The 17,244-nt window shown below is 33.2% G+C and overlaps 2 protein-coding genes across 4 annotated transcripts; one reads left to right on the top strand and one right to left on the bottom strand.

Moving 5' to 3' along the window:
* Nucleotides 1-6,334: 6,334 nt before the first annotated feature.
* LOC141712403 (uncharacterized) lies at nt 6,335-11,722 on the top strand. Of its 3 annotated transcripts, XR_012571592.1 has the most exons (3): nt 6,335-7,489; nt 10,706-10,977; nt 11,132-11,675. XR_012571592.1 is itself a non-coding variant. In XM_074515331.1 (2 exons), the coding sequence occupies exon 1, from the start codon at nt 6,397-6,399 to the stop codon at nt 7,486-7,488; it is 1,092 nt and encodes a 363-aa protein (XP_074371432.1). In that variant the 5' UTR covers nt 6,335-6,396; the 3' UTR covers nt 7,489; nt 11,461-11,722. The 3 variants fall into 3 exon arrangements, 2 of the variants coding, with proteins under 2 accessions (XP_074371432.1, XP_074371431.1); XM_074515331.1 differs by lacking the exon at nt 10,706-10,977 and having other exon boundaries at nt 11,461-11,722; XM_074515330.1 differs by lacking the exon at nt 10,706-10,977.
* A 1,918-nt stretch (nt 11,723-13,640) lies between these two features.
* LOC141714313 (chaperone protein dnaJ 20, chloroplastic-like) lies at nt 13,641-14,126 on the bottom strand. Its single transcript, XM_074517838.1, has one exon. It carries the CDS (start codon nt 14,124-14,126, stop codon nt 13,641-13,643), a length of 486 nt encoding a protein of 161 aa, XP_074373939.1.
* Nucleotides 14,127-17,244: the final 3,118 nt, after the last annotated feature.

A 17,244-nucleotide genomic window follows, 5' to 3' on the forward strand; every position in this document is an offset into this window, starting at 1 on the left:
GATGGCTAAGGTGATTTTCCTTGCAGGTACAGCTGAATGTTGGAGCTATGAGAGAAGAGTGATACACTTGTGAGAATGAGTGTAAACACGAGTGGAGAGAAGAGTGAAACACATGTGAGGTACACTAAACAGAATCACACACTCACAGTGAGGAAGAAAGAGAAACTACTTGTTATTTCTTTTCCAACCAAGTGAAATATGAGAACTCCTTCAGACAACGGCATACATTTCTTCTTTTAAGGGGGAGATAAAAGCTTAAGTACTAGTTTGGATGATTCCTCAACTAAGGGGGAGAAATAGCAGGGAGGAAGAAAAAGATCAAACATGTACACTACACCACACCATTGTTGTTTGTAACTATGGATCCTATTGTACGGGAGAGGTGGTAAACACAAGGTGATTTTCTAAGTAAGGGGAGAAGCTATTTTCAAAAGGGGAGTACCATTGGTTTTTATCTACGGATCCTATTGTACGGGAGAGGTGGTAAACGAATGTGATCTTCTTTAATCAGTTGATTCTCATAGGGGGAGAAGCAAGACAAATATGCGCTTCTCAACAGGAAATGTGGTTGTACAAAAGAAGATGAAACTACTTGAAGATATGTTCAGTCTAGAGGAACATCTATTTGGAATCTGGAAAAGGTTAAATGTTATCTAGAACTTTTCTACTAATTACTTTGCATTTCTGTTTATATCTTTTTCTTATTTGTTAGTTGAGTTATCCTCTAGGTATTTGTGTGCTATTGTCTAACAAACAAATGGGGGAGATTGTAAGGCATATGCCATAGCCTATTTGTATATTCGAAGATTTAACTCAACTCAAATAAGAATGTAATAAGTAAATAGTGGATCTACCGTCAAAGAGATCTCACAAAGTAACATCTGTCAAAGGATTCAGAAACAAGGTTCATCTACAGACTTGAGGAATTAATTCACTGGAAGAAGTTCAAGAAATTGATCAAGCCTCAGTGATATAAATTAAGGCTGTGGATTTAATCAGGTGACAGAGATCTCGCCAGGGTATCAGATAATTACAAGGATTTAATCTGAAGAAAATCAAGTTGTCAAAGTCAAGACATGAAGAAACGTCATGAAAGTTAGTCACTCATGAACCAGACAGTACATCGAGTGTCAATGTTGAAGTGGTGGAATTGATTCATAATTTTCAGTGATTTTCAGAAGATTTGTAGAAGAATGGTTGCTGCTCAAGATTAGTATTAATTCTCTATTAATTAATTAAGTCATATAATTTAATTAAGAAAATAAATTATATCTGCAAAGATTAATTTATTGGTTAATTGAATTAATTGGTTAATTAATTCTAAATTAATATTATACATTTTTCAGAAATGATTTTGAATTAATATTCAAGATTAAATCAGCAAGACAAATATTTGAACTGGTATGACAATTGGATTGTCATACCAGAAGTCTTTCCAAGCCTTTTTAGATAGTCCTACCGAAAGTTACACTGGGAGGAGGATTGTCTTGCTAGTTCATTCTGATAGTCTTGCTAGTTCATTTTGATAGTCTTGCTAGTTCATTTGATTGTCATACCGAAAGTCTTGCTGAGCTAACAGGATTGTCTTACCAGTTCATTTCAGTTCTGTTGAATGAATTAAAAAGAAGAAAAGCAGCAGAAAACTATATACAGAACACAAGTCAACAAACAAGAACTCAACAGAAAAGAGAAGCAAAATATTTCATTTTTCATCTGCTAAATTCAAGATCACATTTCTAGTTTGTAAAGTTAAATCCAATCAACTAGAAATCATTCTCTTGTTCTTGTGTAACTATCTAGCGGATCAAAATCCCTAGAACTTAATCTCAAATTGCGTTTAGCATTTGAATCTTTTTATTGCAAAAATAGAAAAAGTTCATGTCGAATTTATTCTAGATTTGTGATAATTAATTTGAGATTAATTCCTTGTAATCGATATCGTTGTTGTAACACCTTTCAAGTTTAATAATATTCTTATTTAACTTGAATTTTATTTCAATTTTTATTCCGCATTTAATTCGATTATTCGGTACTGTTTGTATTCAACCCCCCTTCTACAAACACATTGGGACCTAACAATGGGGATTTGTGAACTCCCATTGCACCGCCTGTGACCTCCTTAAGGATGGCTAAGGTGCTTTTCCTTGCATGTACAACTGAATTTTGGAGCTATGAGAGGAGTGATACACTTGTGAGAATGAGTGTAAACACGAGTGAAGAGAAGAGTGAAATACATGTGAGGTACACTAAACAGAATCACACACTCACAGTGAGGAAGAAAGGGAAACTACTTGTTATTTCTTTTCCAACCAAGTGGAATATGAGAACTCCTTCAGACAACGGCATACATTCCTTCTCTAAGGGGGAGATAAAAGCTTAAGTAATAGTTTGGAGGATTCCTCAACTAAGGGGGAGAAATAGCAAGGAGGAAAGAAAAAGAAAAAGGTAAAGTATATGTACACTACACCACACCATTGTTGTTTGTAACTACGGATCCTATTGTACGGGAGAGGTGGTAAACACAAGATGATCTCCTTTAAGCAGTTGATTCTCATAGGGGGAGAAGCAAGAGAGATATGCGCTTCTCATCAGGAAATGTGGTTGTACAAAAGAAGATGAAACTACTTGAAGATATGTTCAGTCTAGAGGAACATCTATTTGGTATCTGGAAAATGTTAAATATTATCCAGAACTTTTCTGCTATTTACTTTGCATTTATGTTTATATCTTTTTCTTATTTGTTAGTTGAGTTATCCTCTAGGTATTTGTTGTTATTGTCTAACAAATAAATAGGGGGAGATTGAAAGACATATGTCATAGCCTATTTGTTTATTCGAGGATTTAACTCAACTCAAATAAGAATGTAACAAGTAAATAGTGGTTATATCGTCAAAGAGATCTCTCAAAGTAACATCTGTCAAAGGATTCAGAAAAAAATGTTCATCTATAGACTTGAGGAATTAATTCACTGGAAGAAGTTCAAGAAATTGATCAAGCCTCAGTGATATAAATCAAGATTTTGGATTTAATCAAGTGACAGAGATCTTGTCAGTGTATCAAATAGTTACAGGGATTTAATCTGAAGAAAATCAAGTTATCAAAGTCAGACATGAAGAAACGCCACGGAAGTTAACCACTCATGAACCAGACAGTACATCGAGTGTCAACATTGAAGTGCTGGAATTGATTCATAATTTTCAGTGATTCTCAGAAGATCTTCAGAAGAGTGGTTGTTGTTGAAGAGTAGTATTAATTCTCTATTAATTAATTAAGTTATATAGTTTAATTAAGAAAATAAATTATATCTGCAAAGATTAATTTGTTTATTAATTGAATTAATTGATTAATTAATTCTGAATTAATATTATGAATTTTCAGAATTGATTTTGAATTTATATTCAATATTAATTCAGCATGACAATCAATTGAACTGGTATGACAATCAGATTGTCATACCGAAAGTCATACTAATTCAAATTGATTGTCATACCGAAAGTTCTACCAGCTATGGGATTGTCTTGCTAGTTCAGGAGATAGTCATACTGATTGTCATGCTAGTTCAGGAGATAGTCATACCGATTGTCATGCTAGTTCAGGAGATTGTCTCACCGAAAGTCATGCCAATTCACAGATTGTCTTGCCAGGTCAATTGATTCTGTTGAAGTGAATTATTAAAGACAAGCAGCAGAAGACATTTATATTAATTCAATCTACTCAAGAACAGATAGAGCAGCAGCCGCACAAATATTTCATCTCTCTCAACTGCAATTCAAGATCATTAATTTTCTAGCAATTAAAGTTAAATCCAAACCACTAGAAATCATTCTCCTGTTCTTGTGTAACTATCTAGCGGATCATAATCCCTAGAACTTAATCTCAAATTGCTTTTAGCATTTGATCTTTTTATTGCAAAAATAGAAAAAATTCATGTCGAATTTATTCTAGATTTGTGATAATTTATTTGAGATTAATCCCTTGTAAACGATACCGTTGTTGTAACACCTTTCAAGTTTAATAATAGTTTTATTTAACTTGAATTTTGTTTCAATTTTTTATTCCGCATCAAATTCAATTAAACGGTATAGTTTGTATTCAACCCCTATTCTACAAATATATTGGGACCTAACACTGCTACATTTGTTTTGGATGCTGGTACTTTATTAACATAACAAGCTGTAGATTTCTTACAAATTTAATTTAATTATATATGCTTAGACCAAACAATTGGCCTGAGCATGGCTGCCTCTTTGCAGTATGACAAACTGTAAATATTTATGTTTGTATAGTATTTTATTCAGCATTGTCGAATGCATTCATTCAGTGCGACTTTTTTCTAATAATTTATGGTAGATGAGAGTTGGGGACATTAATAACTTATTCTCGATTCTGAGGTCAATTGAGATTAATCTTTGATATTAATCTCAATACATATAGCCCCTGTTTCATGTCATTTTGACTTTGTTCAAAGTTTTATCTTGCATTTAGCCTTTAATCCTGCAGGTCAAGGTTGTTAATATCATTCTGTTGCTCATTGCATTGTTATCCCGTTATGATAAAAATCAGACTCCAAATGAGCGCCTGTATGATTATATGCACATGATAGGTTTACCAGGGTCCAGAATTCCTAATCCAGAAATCGTACAATACTTCAAAAACATCTTTTCGATATTTTACTTCCTTTGTCAGCATCTAATAATTTTATCCCGTTTAGTAAAAAAAAGGAAATGGCTCCCCGTATTTTTAAAGAAATTATTAATTTTTAATATCCATGTGGTTAAATGAAGCCACGATGATACCATAGCTCGAATGGTAACAGGGATGCATCAATATTCAGCTAAATATGTTTAGAACGAGTTCTTCACCTTCCTCACCTTTAGTATTCTTATGACTGTGTTTTGTAAATTAGGAAGCAGAATAATAGGCTACGACATTTATCATTTTTTATATAACGAGGATGGTCGTTCATGTAGTTTCTAGAAGGTGTGAATGTTGGGTATTCCAGAATCGGTACAAGGCATTTTAATGTTACTTATGAACCTTCATTGCAGTTTTGTGTACTTCAAGGTGTACTTGTAGGTTGTAAGTTGGCTCTTTTATGATAATTTATAAGTGCTTGGAAAGAATGGAACATGAAATCGTAGAAGTAGGAAAATAGACAAAATCCTATTGCGTCATGGTGAAGTAAATTTCTATCTTCCCGATTTAAACTTGCTTTCGTATATTTAATATTTCTTCTGAGGACTTTAAACTGTCTATTATCTTTATAATATCTATAAATCACGTGCAATTTTATATTTTTTACATTTATAATTTGCAAGCAGGACAAAGAGGATCCATAAAACCAATTTTGGAGGGTTTTTTTTTCTTTCAGATAATTCACATTTGGAGAAAGCTGGCATTCACAAGAAAGAAAAAAAATAAGCAACTACGAATTTCGGAGGCTTCTTAGCAAAAGCATGGGTGAGAGAAATGTGAACATTCTGGCTAACTTTAAAGTATATGAGACACTGGAAATTGCTTGATCACAAGACACTGAAAATTTCTTGAGAAAAAATGAGATCTCAAGATTGGTATAGTTCGTTGGTAAATAAGTTATGACGTCAACTAGGTTATCAGGATCATCCAACTCCTAAATGCATTAGTTGTGGAGTTTACTGTGTATGTTGACATTGTTCATTTTGGCAACCAGAAATGCATTGTACATGTTTCCTATTTTTGGCAAGATGAAAAGTGTAATTATAATTAAATCTTAGTGAATACACTTATCGGGGCTTGGTGATGAGATTTGCTACCCTGTATATATTCTACACTTTATATTTTTTAGAACTTTGTTGTTTGTACTGTTGTTATAAATGAATAATATGTTTCGGGGTGCTAACTTCTTTTCAAATTAATCATTTTGAAAGTGTTTGCAAAATCTCTCAGATTTTAAGATTTTAAATAACTGCATAGCATGATAAGGCTGTGTACTTGGATGTTGGATGTTCCGGTATCTATAAATTCTTAAAACATGTTAAATCTGTTGAATGGGTAATTTTTTTACAGTACAATCAACATTTTGCATCTATTCTTATATTGTTTCATTTCCAAAACAATGGATCTAGAATAGTACTATACTCATTGTCTAACTTCAAAGAAAATAGCTGCTTTAAAAATGTAGTTGAGCAATTTTTATTAAACAATAAACAACTTTGAACAAATTGCTACATGTAACATGATTTTGTATTTTATTTTTTATATTTTTAAAAAAGCTTCTCTAACTGTGCGAAACGCGATTTTTTCACCTAATTTTACAATACTGGATGTAAGTGAGTGTACCTAATTTTATATTATAAAATTTTTACCAATACCCAGATCCTAGCGTCGTGAACCCAGACTCGCACAAACCCACTCACCATGTCCTCCGATCCACCCAAGCCCACCTCCGATCCACTAAACAACCCATACGCTACCCTCAACGATCTCTCCCCAGACCTAACCACTCTCCACGACCTAGCCTGCCGTGGCTCATGGCTCACTATTCTCGACAAAGTCATCCACTCTCGCCCTCACCTCACCAAACCCCACCAACACCTCACTTACTTCTCCTACAATCTCCTCTCCCTTTTCAAACTACGTCGTTTCGCCGATGCTCTTAAAGAACTCGATTCCCTTGACCATTCTCTCGATTCCCCTTATTATTTTTACGAAACGTTCCCGAATCATTACCCGAATCAATGCGGGTCTATGGTGCCGTTTATTCTCAGGGTTTTGCACGCGGAATTACCCGGGAAGGTTAGTGGGAGTAATAAGCAAGAGAGTGTGGATAGGTTGTATGTATTGTTGGGGTTTGTTAGGGGGAAATTGGGAAGGGACAATTTGTCGAACACGTCGCGTGCGTTGTGGGAAAAGAGGGAATCTTTCGTGATTAATTCGATAATTAGTCATCATTTGAGTTTGAAGCAATATGCGGTTTGTTTGGATTTGATTAAGGGGTTAATTGAGAAGAGTGAGGGGAATGGGGATGGTGAGAAGTTGGAGGAGAGAATGGGGTTGTTGTCGAAATTAGGGTATATACAAATGCAGTATGGAGATTTGGATGGGGCGAAGGCGACGTTTGGGTTGATTGAGAAGCAAGTTGATGAGAGAGTTGAGTTGAGGAATTTGGTTGGGCGGAATAAGGCGTTGGTTTATTTGGTTGGGAAGGATTATGTGTCGGCCGTTAGGGAGTATGATGAGTGTATTGAGAGGGATGGGAATGATGTTGTGGCGATTAATAATAAGGCGTTGTGTTTGATGTATTTGAGGGATTTGTCCGATTCCATTAAGGTGTTGGAGAGTGCGTTGGAGAGGATTCCGACTATGGCGTTGAATGAGACTCTTGTGGTCAATTTGTGTAGTATGTATGAATTGGCTTATGTTAATCATGCGGATATTAAGAAGACGTTGAGTAACTGGATTGCTCGTGTTGCTCCGGATGACTTTGATTCGTCCTGTACTCGTATATAAGGTGAAATGCTTGCACTTTCTTTACAGTTGTCTTACCATGTTTCCATTTTGTTGTTATTTCTAGAATTCACTTATATGTGGAGAATTTGTATAAACGTATACTTGCTTTAGATGCTAAAATGAAACAAGCACGGCTCTTATTGAAACCGTTACCCGTGAGGTGTGCTACTTAATATTTAATACAACTTTCCACCTATTAGTATTTAATAGTAAAAGTCCTGCATGTTTCTGGAGTCACGAGCTTCTGTTTTTTGATAGAATTTTCTTGTTTCCTCTAGTACTCTTTGGTGTGTGCAAGTGTGTGAACCCTAACCAGGGGTGATTATATTTTTCAAGTTGTTTCTATGTGCCAAATTGAATTCACTAGTTTTTAAGTCGGGTTTATAGTTTCCAGTAAAAAGTGTTATACATAAAAGTCTAGTGGTTTTTTTAGATGTTTTGCACTTTCTACTGGACCAAAATTCATGTTTATGTGACAAACCTTCTTCTGATTTAAAGAAAGGAAAACAAGCAATGTTATCGGTTCTTGTAAATTTATTCCCATGGCCATGACCCCATTTGTCATTCTGAAAAAGCTTAATTCTGATCTTGTTAGATAGACTCCGTGTGTGGACACAAGTGTGAATTTAGAAGTACATAGTTGTATCATGTACGTCACACGTCCATTTGGAAATTTATGTCTTTTGTGTGCTTTTCTTCACTTGTTTGATTCTAAAGAGTAATATTAATTTAATCAAGTTTATAATTGATAAAAATGCCCCCAAGTACGTACTCATGGGAGTTATACAAGTACATAGTATATTTCATTGGCAAATTTGTCAATATTTGGTCAAGTTTTGCAATTACCAAAATACCTCTCTTGTATTAACATTAAAAATCTTTTATATCTCCCCCGACTTGGGCGAGTACGTACTTCGAAACATCAAACCCTACATAATTTCCGTCCCTGGGTTCTTTAATCGTAGATAGCCAAAGCACGGGTGTCTTTACTAATGTTAAAAATCAATAATAAGGCTAAATATTATATATAAATATGATGAATATATATAAAATATGCGAATAATCCTATTAAAAGTGGATATTGGATTCATTACTTAATTCAGTCCAAAATACTAAATTATTTAACCCTGCTTAAATGATGACCGACTGATTACCATCCTGTCGAAATACCAATCGATCGACTACTAAACTTGTGATATTTCGGCGTATTTGGCTTTAATAGTTTAGTATAGTAATCATTGTTATACATCATAATGGGGACACGGGTTTTGTAAGAGGGCAATGATGCCTCGGTGACCGGCCTATATGGCACAAGTCAAAATGGTGTTTGAAATATGCATTTTATAAAATTACATATAGTTAATCTAAAAATGTCTAGATATATTAATTTTTAATCTGGCCCCATGTCACTGAATAGTCCATTTTGTATAATTTGAACCCAACCCAAATGCTATCTAAGATCTTATGTTAAAAATTTTATGGTTTAATTATTTGATTCAACAAAAAGACAAAACAATATAATATATTTTTATTTTTTTAGCCCAGCCAACCAACCGACTAAATTACAAAACTTTTTAATACTTCAGCTTTAATAATATACCATTCTTATCATTCTTTATTCTTCACAACAGAAACACGGCATTAGCAAGTAAAGGGCAGTGATGCCATGGCGACAAGGCGTCCGTACAAGAGTTTTTAATAATATACACACACCCATAAATAAACAACTCGAAAATGAAATTAAAGCTCCGTTTACTGTGTCTTCGTTAGGAGAATAAAATATTCTTAATGGCGGAAGAATTCTTTGAGAAAAGTTATGTAAACTTGTAATGTTTTAGACATATAAACATGTAATGAGATCACATTAAATAAGTATATATAGATCTTATTTTGATAAGGGTTTTGATCGAGTTACCAGATCCGGACTAGATCAGATCGGCGCGGCTCTCCTAATAATATCCATAAATGACTTGTTTTTGGTAAGAGATGAACATTTCCATACGTAAATTCAGGTCTACCTGGAATATTTGAGTTTTTTTATTAAAAAAACACCTGACCAAAAACCTCAATTTCGGTTAGATCCATTCGGGTTGGAATGGACATGGCATCCATCGGGTCTGAAATTGTCATCCCCTGTTACACAATTTTTTTTGCTAAGCATTAAAATTATATTAATAGGATTACAACCATTGCAAGACAAAAGAAGCCAATCTAATGTACTAGACTAGGATAAATAAACCACTGGGAGATAATCTACTGAATCTAATAGATAAGCATAGTAGTTTAACTAACTAAACTTGAAAATGGGAAGGATATCTTCAGTTGAAGTTACTGTAGTGGACTAAACATGACCTATTAAGCCCATCCTTCGCCAGTCCATCTGCTTCACCATTTAAGTTTCTTGGGACATAGTTAATGAGTATTTGAGACTCAACTAGCTTTTTAAGATCATTGATTGGTTTTGTGTCTGGGCTGTAGGCATTGGAGCCCCGATCTGATTGCTTCAATTGCTCCTCTAGAGCCTGAGCATACAACTATCTTTTTGTCGGAAAACCATTTGATTTTAACGAATTCTGAGAACATGCAAGAGGGCCTCTATTGCAATTGAACATTTATAGGTCCAGAAAAGACATAGATCATACGCCCTAATGGATAAATTGTTACTGGACCAGAGGTAAATACTAGAAACGCTATTGCATCTGTAAAAACCATGCTTGTTGTGGACCTCCACAGCAATTTGGCAACACATCATTCCTTATTGCATCTGACATCTGTATTGCTTTTTGTAGTGTTTGCTTTCGAATTATATGGTTTTAAATTTTAATTTATATATTACAATAAATATTAAAAAATATTGAAAATTAAATAGAAATGAAATATCTAATATAATATCAAAACTTCAACAATAATGAATTACAAAATAAATTTTATTAAACCTCATACAATTTTTACCTATATGGCGGATTTTGCATGAATTGTGGTATTAAATTTTTTTTATTTAAATTTACACGGATCCGGACGTCCGATCCAATTATTTGAACCCTAATGGATCGGATATGTATTGTACTGTCATAAATTCGACTGTGATCCAGTCGGACAAATTTAAATTGATATGGGTATGGATTTAGTCAAATCCGATTCGAATCTGACCTATTGACATGCCAAATGTGATGCATGCCATAACAATTGGAGTGAAACCATTGTGTTGTCTTCGTAGAAGGTAACAAAAAGTTTGCTCAACACTTGGGTGCCCCATGGGAAGCAGTCAGGTGTCAACACATTGATTGATTTCCGCTTTGTATTCATGAAGATTAATAACAACTCGTGTGACTCAATGAGAGGCCACCTTAAAAAACTTCCACCCAATGGAAGTTTATTCAAAAATTTTAAGATGGGGAGAGGAAGAAATCATGTCATTTGACCAGTATAAAGCTGCTGCAAAGAGCTCCACGATTTATCATCGAATTTCTATTGATTTTTGCTTCCGAGGTAAATTTATGATGTGGCCATGTGAATGTGAATTTAATAATAATGATTTAGATCATGGAAGAAGACTTGCTGATTGTAATTAAAACTTAAAAGTATACTTGTAGTAATTTTAACAAGGTGATACATAATTTAACCTTAATATATGTCTCTCCAGGAAGCTGCCGAATTCTGCAGGCAGCTATTATCTTGTAAGATTCTCAGGGAAGCTGAATGCGGAGTTACTTTGTTGACTACTGACTAGATTCAGCGTAGACTGTCAGGCCATGCATCAATGATGGTGTGATACTATGAAAGTATTTGGATGAATTAGAACACAAAAGTTAACAAGTTCTCATAACTGTGTTTTTGTAATTTACAAGTTTGCTCCTGTAAAATGGAAGTCTTGCGTTGTTATTGAGATACACTGAAATTTCCTCAGTTATTTTGCTTACATTCAATATGTTCATCATTAAGCTTTTGATACTTTTCTGTGTGGTGGAGCAGCATTTATTCATCTTCTTGGAGGGGAGGCAAATTCTCGTCGAAACATTCAATCTTGATCTGTCACACCTTCAATTACACCATATAAAAGGGATTGAATCTTTGCAAAGAAATGTGTGGTGTACACGTGACTGGGATCTTTATTTGATTCATTTATGTAATTTTTCTGTCAGTTATTTTATCTTTATTTCTTACAATTACAATATCAAGTTTTTTTCCTTAAAAGTGCTACAAGTAAATCAATTAAAAGTCTGACAATTTTATAGACGGACCTTGATTATGTTTTGTGCTGATTATTTTAGTTAGTAGTATATTGTATATTTTTGAAGAAGCTAGCTATATAGTACTTGCTTAGTTGCTATGTCATTCATATATATCATCCATAAGAAAAGTTCCTGATTCGGGATAGACTATTATTATTTTCTCCGACTTCGTGTTCTCAGAAAGGATGGACTGTGCCGACTTGAAACCTTTAAAACAAAGATATTGGACCAATCAAATAGGCAGGTCAACTGTTTTGAGAAAGCAGGGTGTTGTACGGTAGTCAACACAACATAGAACTTGTTAAACAAGGCTTGTGGTAGTGGCATATGAAATGGAACATTAAGAAACCATGTTCCACACAAAGCATTACCTGATGAAGTATAATGATCGACTTCATCCATATTTTTTTTGATATGTTTAACTTTTTGTGATTAAATTGAATAAATTTTGACTATAAATTATATAATTACTAATTCTATAATTTTAAAAATCTGAAGATGTACCCCTTTGATTAATATAATTTTTATATTTGTTCTTAATCATTTTATATATATAATTTTTAATCAAAATTCGGTCAATTTAATCGCCGAAAATCAATTAAGTTAAAAATTATGTCAATGAGAGAACATTGTGTTACAGAATAAGACAAACATGATAGTAAAGAAATTCAAATCTATTTGCAAGATCATGAAGCAAGTAAGGATGTCTGAAAACTCCTGCGCTCAAGGATATCAAGATCAATGGAACCGGCAATTCTTTATTTTACGTCTTCTAGGGATTCAGATCAAATTTGGAATAAAAGCCCTTATCTCCTTCATGATACATTCGGAAGCAACTTTGACATTAGGAATATGTATCTTGTTCATCATCCAGATGACCAACTTTTTTTCGAGCGGTTATTTTTTTATGTATTTGTTTATCATTACCCATTTTAAAGTGGATTTTCAAACATCTTGCCTGACTGTTTGCAACTTGCGGGAGACGAGACAACAAACAACAAATAATTAGGTAAGTCCCATGTGAATTATATCATGGGCTAAGATTTGTTTCGACTTTTTTCAATTCAAGTCATCAGATTTTTCGTTGTTTGAAGTGAATATTAATTTTTGCGTTTATGTCATGTTGTTCTTTTCACTTTTTTATATTTTTGACACGCACACACAGGCCGAGAGTCTTTCGGTAAACAGTCTCTTTATTATTCAAAATGAGGGCAAAACTGCGTACATCTTACCTTTTCTCAGACCCTGCTTTAAACGAAATATATCGGGTTTGTTTGGTTTGATTTGATACATGAAAACAGTTCTTAGTAATTTAAAAATATATAATTATTTTTTCAAAATTTGCCCGATATCCCGCTAAAGAAAAATTTCTCGATACTCCCTCGGTTCGTTTAGGAGGGAGCAGTATATTAAATCACATGTTGAAACAGTCTAACGAGTTTGTTGTATGTCATCATCTATAAGTCTATGCTATTAAGAAATCATGCCGTCAACCTTATTGTCTCCGCCTCTGCTACTACATTCAGTCGAATATCTGATTCGATTCTCAGCTTTAAAACGTGGATTCTATTTTTTTATGTGCTAATTAAAAAATTCAATCTATTCTAAATTTGTAAACTAAATAAATCTCAAGTCCATTGATCAAATACAAGCAACGCGATTAATCGGAAAGTTTGCCTCAATTTTACTCGAACAAAAGCCAATCAAGGAGTACTACTGACAAGGAATTTTAATCCATAACAACATAGCGGGAACTCATCGAGTTACAAGAACAAACTTACGAACGTAATACAATTATTCTTTGAACATGTAGCAAATTATTAAATTCTAATAGCAAAGTGGGGGAATAGCTAAAATAACACTGTTCTCAGGCCCAAAAAAAATCATAACATAAACAGCACTCCAACAAAAACAATCGATTTATGCGGTTGCATTTTTCTTCTTCTCCAGTTTATCAAGAGACCGCTTTTTAAGTCCACTGAGTTGTCTTTCCCACACTTTCTTAGAGAACTCTCCTCTTTTATCTTCATAAAAGTGGCCACCTCCAAGGGAATGTACTAAACTCATCTGATGATCATACATTCTCCTTGATTCAGGATCGGAGAGAGTATCGTATGCTTCTCGTATTTCCACGAACCTTCGAGTCGATTCAACTCGATTCGAGGGAGGACAAACATCAGGATGAAACTCCAGAGCCTTGCTTCTGTATGCTTTCTTGATTTCTTCAAACCCTATATTGTCTTCTGAGCTTAAAGAAAGTACTTCATAATAGTTGGCTTTCATTTCTTTCACTCTGCATGAAATTTTTGTACTCACCTTGCACCAACTGCCACTTTTCATGGATTTTGGCATGCAAGGAAGTGTAACAGTTTTGAGATTTGCATTAAGATGTAAAGAAACTTCCATAGTTTTGTGTTTACAGAGAATTGTAAGAGAAATGTTGCAGAGATAAATGAGAGTTTGTGTAATATATAGGAGATTAAAATAGAACAAAGTTAAGAAGTACTGTGAATTGGAATAGATTTGATATCAACCAATAGGAGAAGAATACACAAGACAAAACAAAATTAGGTTAACGCGGTTTAAGTTAGACCCTGAATATTTGAATGTAAAATTGGCACAAGTCGTTGTCTTTTGGTGTTTAAAAGGAAAATACGAGGTACGTACGTAGCTAAACATAAATTAATCTGTTTGGTAAGACCGCACGTATGCGTACATATACAGCGTTTCCACAGCGTTATCTCTATCATTTCTCCCCTTTTCTTTGAATAAAGAAACTTAAATTGCCACTAGCTAAAGAGAATCTCCGAAGATGGACGAATGAATAACTTCGTTAAAATGTCGTGAAAATCATATTAAACAAAAATATTCGACAATACTAAGACGTGGTATGTTTCACCAATATTCTGAATCCATTTACTTTTTACGTAGCTAACATTGATTTTTCAGTAAGTTATCACTCAATTCTCGAAAAGAAAATAGTGGTTAGTATCACTCAGTTTTAGTCATATACATTTTTTGGAAGTTAATTAAATTATCACAAATCAAGCGACACCTACAAAAATAATTAATATTAAATAAACAATATATTAAAATAAAGCAATAATTTTTTCAGCCAAGATACAATTGTTGCTGATATCATTCATTGTGTCACAATACGCATTTATATTAATAAAACAATTAGTATTTTTGAAGGATGATTTAACACTATCGTCAAATATATACATAGTATATAGGGGGCTTTTCAAATAAAAATAACCTTATAATAAAAACTAGAAACTAGCTTAGTTCTTTTTAATTAAAATGACCCAACCCATTAAAAAAAATAAACGGTTGATATACATACAATAATAGTAACACCATTTCATCTCTGATCACCGTCTTCATCGATCTTCCATCACAACTAGTCAGTCAAACCCACCATCTCCAATCTACCTCCGACATCATCTCCGATCTACCTTCGTCCGCCACCATGACCTAAAACTAAATTTTCTGATCCATATTCAATCAATATTTATATTACATAAATCAGTAACTTGTATTATATGTAATGATGAGATAATTAGAGTTGAATGTATAGGCCGCAAAGATGTTGGTGAGTAAAGTTTTAAATGGTTACTGTGAAATAGGAGGGGGATATATTAAATGTAAAATCATTGACAATTGTAAACAACAAGTCAACAACCAACATTTTTCAATGAAACTTAACGGATCTAAAATTTGAACATCATATATGAACACAAATATCAAATTTTATGAAATAATTAATCAGACTCACACTTTAATCACTAAATCATACGATGACAATCACTAATTTGTATAACACAAATCACCAACTTGTTTTATAAAGATTACGGAACATTATATATACGAGATATATACATGAGCATATATTTTCTACATAGATTGATGATATCGTCAATCTTGTTGGCCAAAGAAGTTAGTGATCTACTGCAACTGGAGGTGTATTTAATTTATTAAGAAGGAGAAGTGAAGGAGGAGAATGAGTGGATTTAATCGGAGATGAAGAATGGCTGACGGGAAAAATAGGTGAAAAGTTGGGGAGAGAGATACAACATCAGACCACTTGTCGGGGTGAGGTTGTGTAAAATTGGAATGTAAACATATTATTTATGAATGGTTTCTAATTTTTATTTTAAGTTTGATTTCTATTTGATCTTGAGCTTATATACATATATCTAATTGGTCAAACATATTCGAATGACTTTACATTATTACGATATCATACAGCCTTAATCAATAAAATAATATTATGCAATTTTGCGGATCTATGATCTTGGATGTTAAAATAAAAACAAAAATAAACCAACTCTCGTGATAGCACACACCCAAAAATAAAGGTAAACAAAACTCACTAAAGGATATTGATCTCTCGATAAAGAGATGCTTTGAAAAATAAAATAAAATGGAAAAACATCTCTCATAGACCAAAAATTTAGTAATATTTTATAGAATGGGAGTGGCCTGAAAGTTTTTGTATATTACTGTACATTTTTGTATGCAAAATTTATGCGGGAAAAATGAAGTCTTCAAATGTTTGTCTAAATAAAACTTATAATACACTTAATCAATTATTGTAGCTAATTTAAGTTTAAAAATTACATGAAATTTCGATAAGATGAACTTATAACTATAAATTTAATACATTATTAATATGAGACTGATGAGGTTATATCATATACATTTCTCGATGTTAAAAAAAAATTTCATATTATATATTAAAGACACAACATTATATATATATATATATATCTATTAAAACATCATTATCGATTCATACTGAAACTTTAACAGCCCGCACTTCCGGACTATTAATTCAAAATCGAAACTAATACAAAATACAATTTACTAATCCAAAATTCTATTACAAAGATGTCTATTACAAAAACGCAGCTAACAGAAGTACAAAAGTCTATCGAATCCAATGATTTCCAACTCGAATCTTAGATGAAACCTGAAATATAAAAGGGGTGAGCTACAAAACTCAGCAAGTACAAATTGACTAACTATTTTACCGGAAAACAATGAGTGTTTTAATAAAACGTTTTTTCTCAAAATAATAATAATTTTGTAAAATATTTTCTAAAATAAATCCAACCCAAAGTTTTATATTTTAAAAATTCAGAATTTAAAACAGAGTAGAATTTATGACAGAGTAAAACAGAACGAAACGATAATTCTTATAAATACCACAGTCTTGATCTACGGCCACACTTTGCCAGTAGCCGACATCTTATTCTTATTCTTATTCTCATATACCACACTTTGCTAGTGGTCGGCATCTAAAGTTCAATAATTACGCGCCCTTAATAGGTATCTAAAGTTTCACACTCGTGCACCTACTAAGGGTATCTAAGGCTAGTTCCGGAACTATAGCGTAAATTACGAACGGGTTCGAAAACGTAGAGACTGGGTTCCAAAAGATTCTCGTATCTTATTTCTTATACAGTTCGAAACATAATTCTTATATCTTATACGAAATTCGAAAATCAGAGTATCAAAA

This window comes from Apium graveolens, chromosome 3 (assembly GCF_009905375.1).
Source record: "Apium graveolens cultivar Ventura chromosome 3, ASM990537v1, whole genome shotgun sequence".
Lineage (NCBI taxonomy): Eukaryota > Viridiplantae > Streptophyta > Magnoliopsida > Apiales > Apiaceae > Apium > Apium graveolens.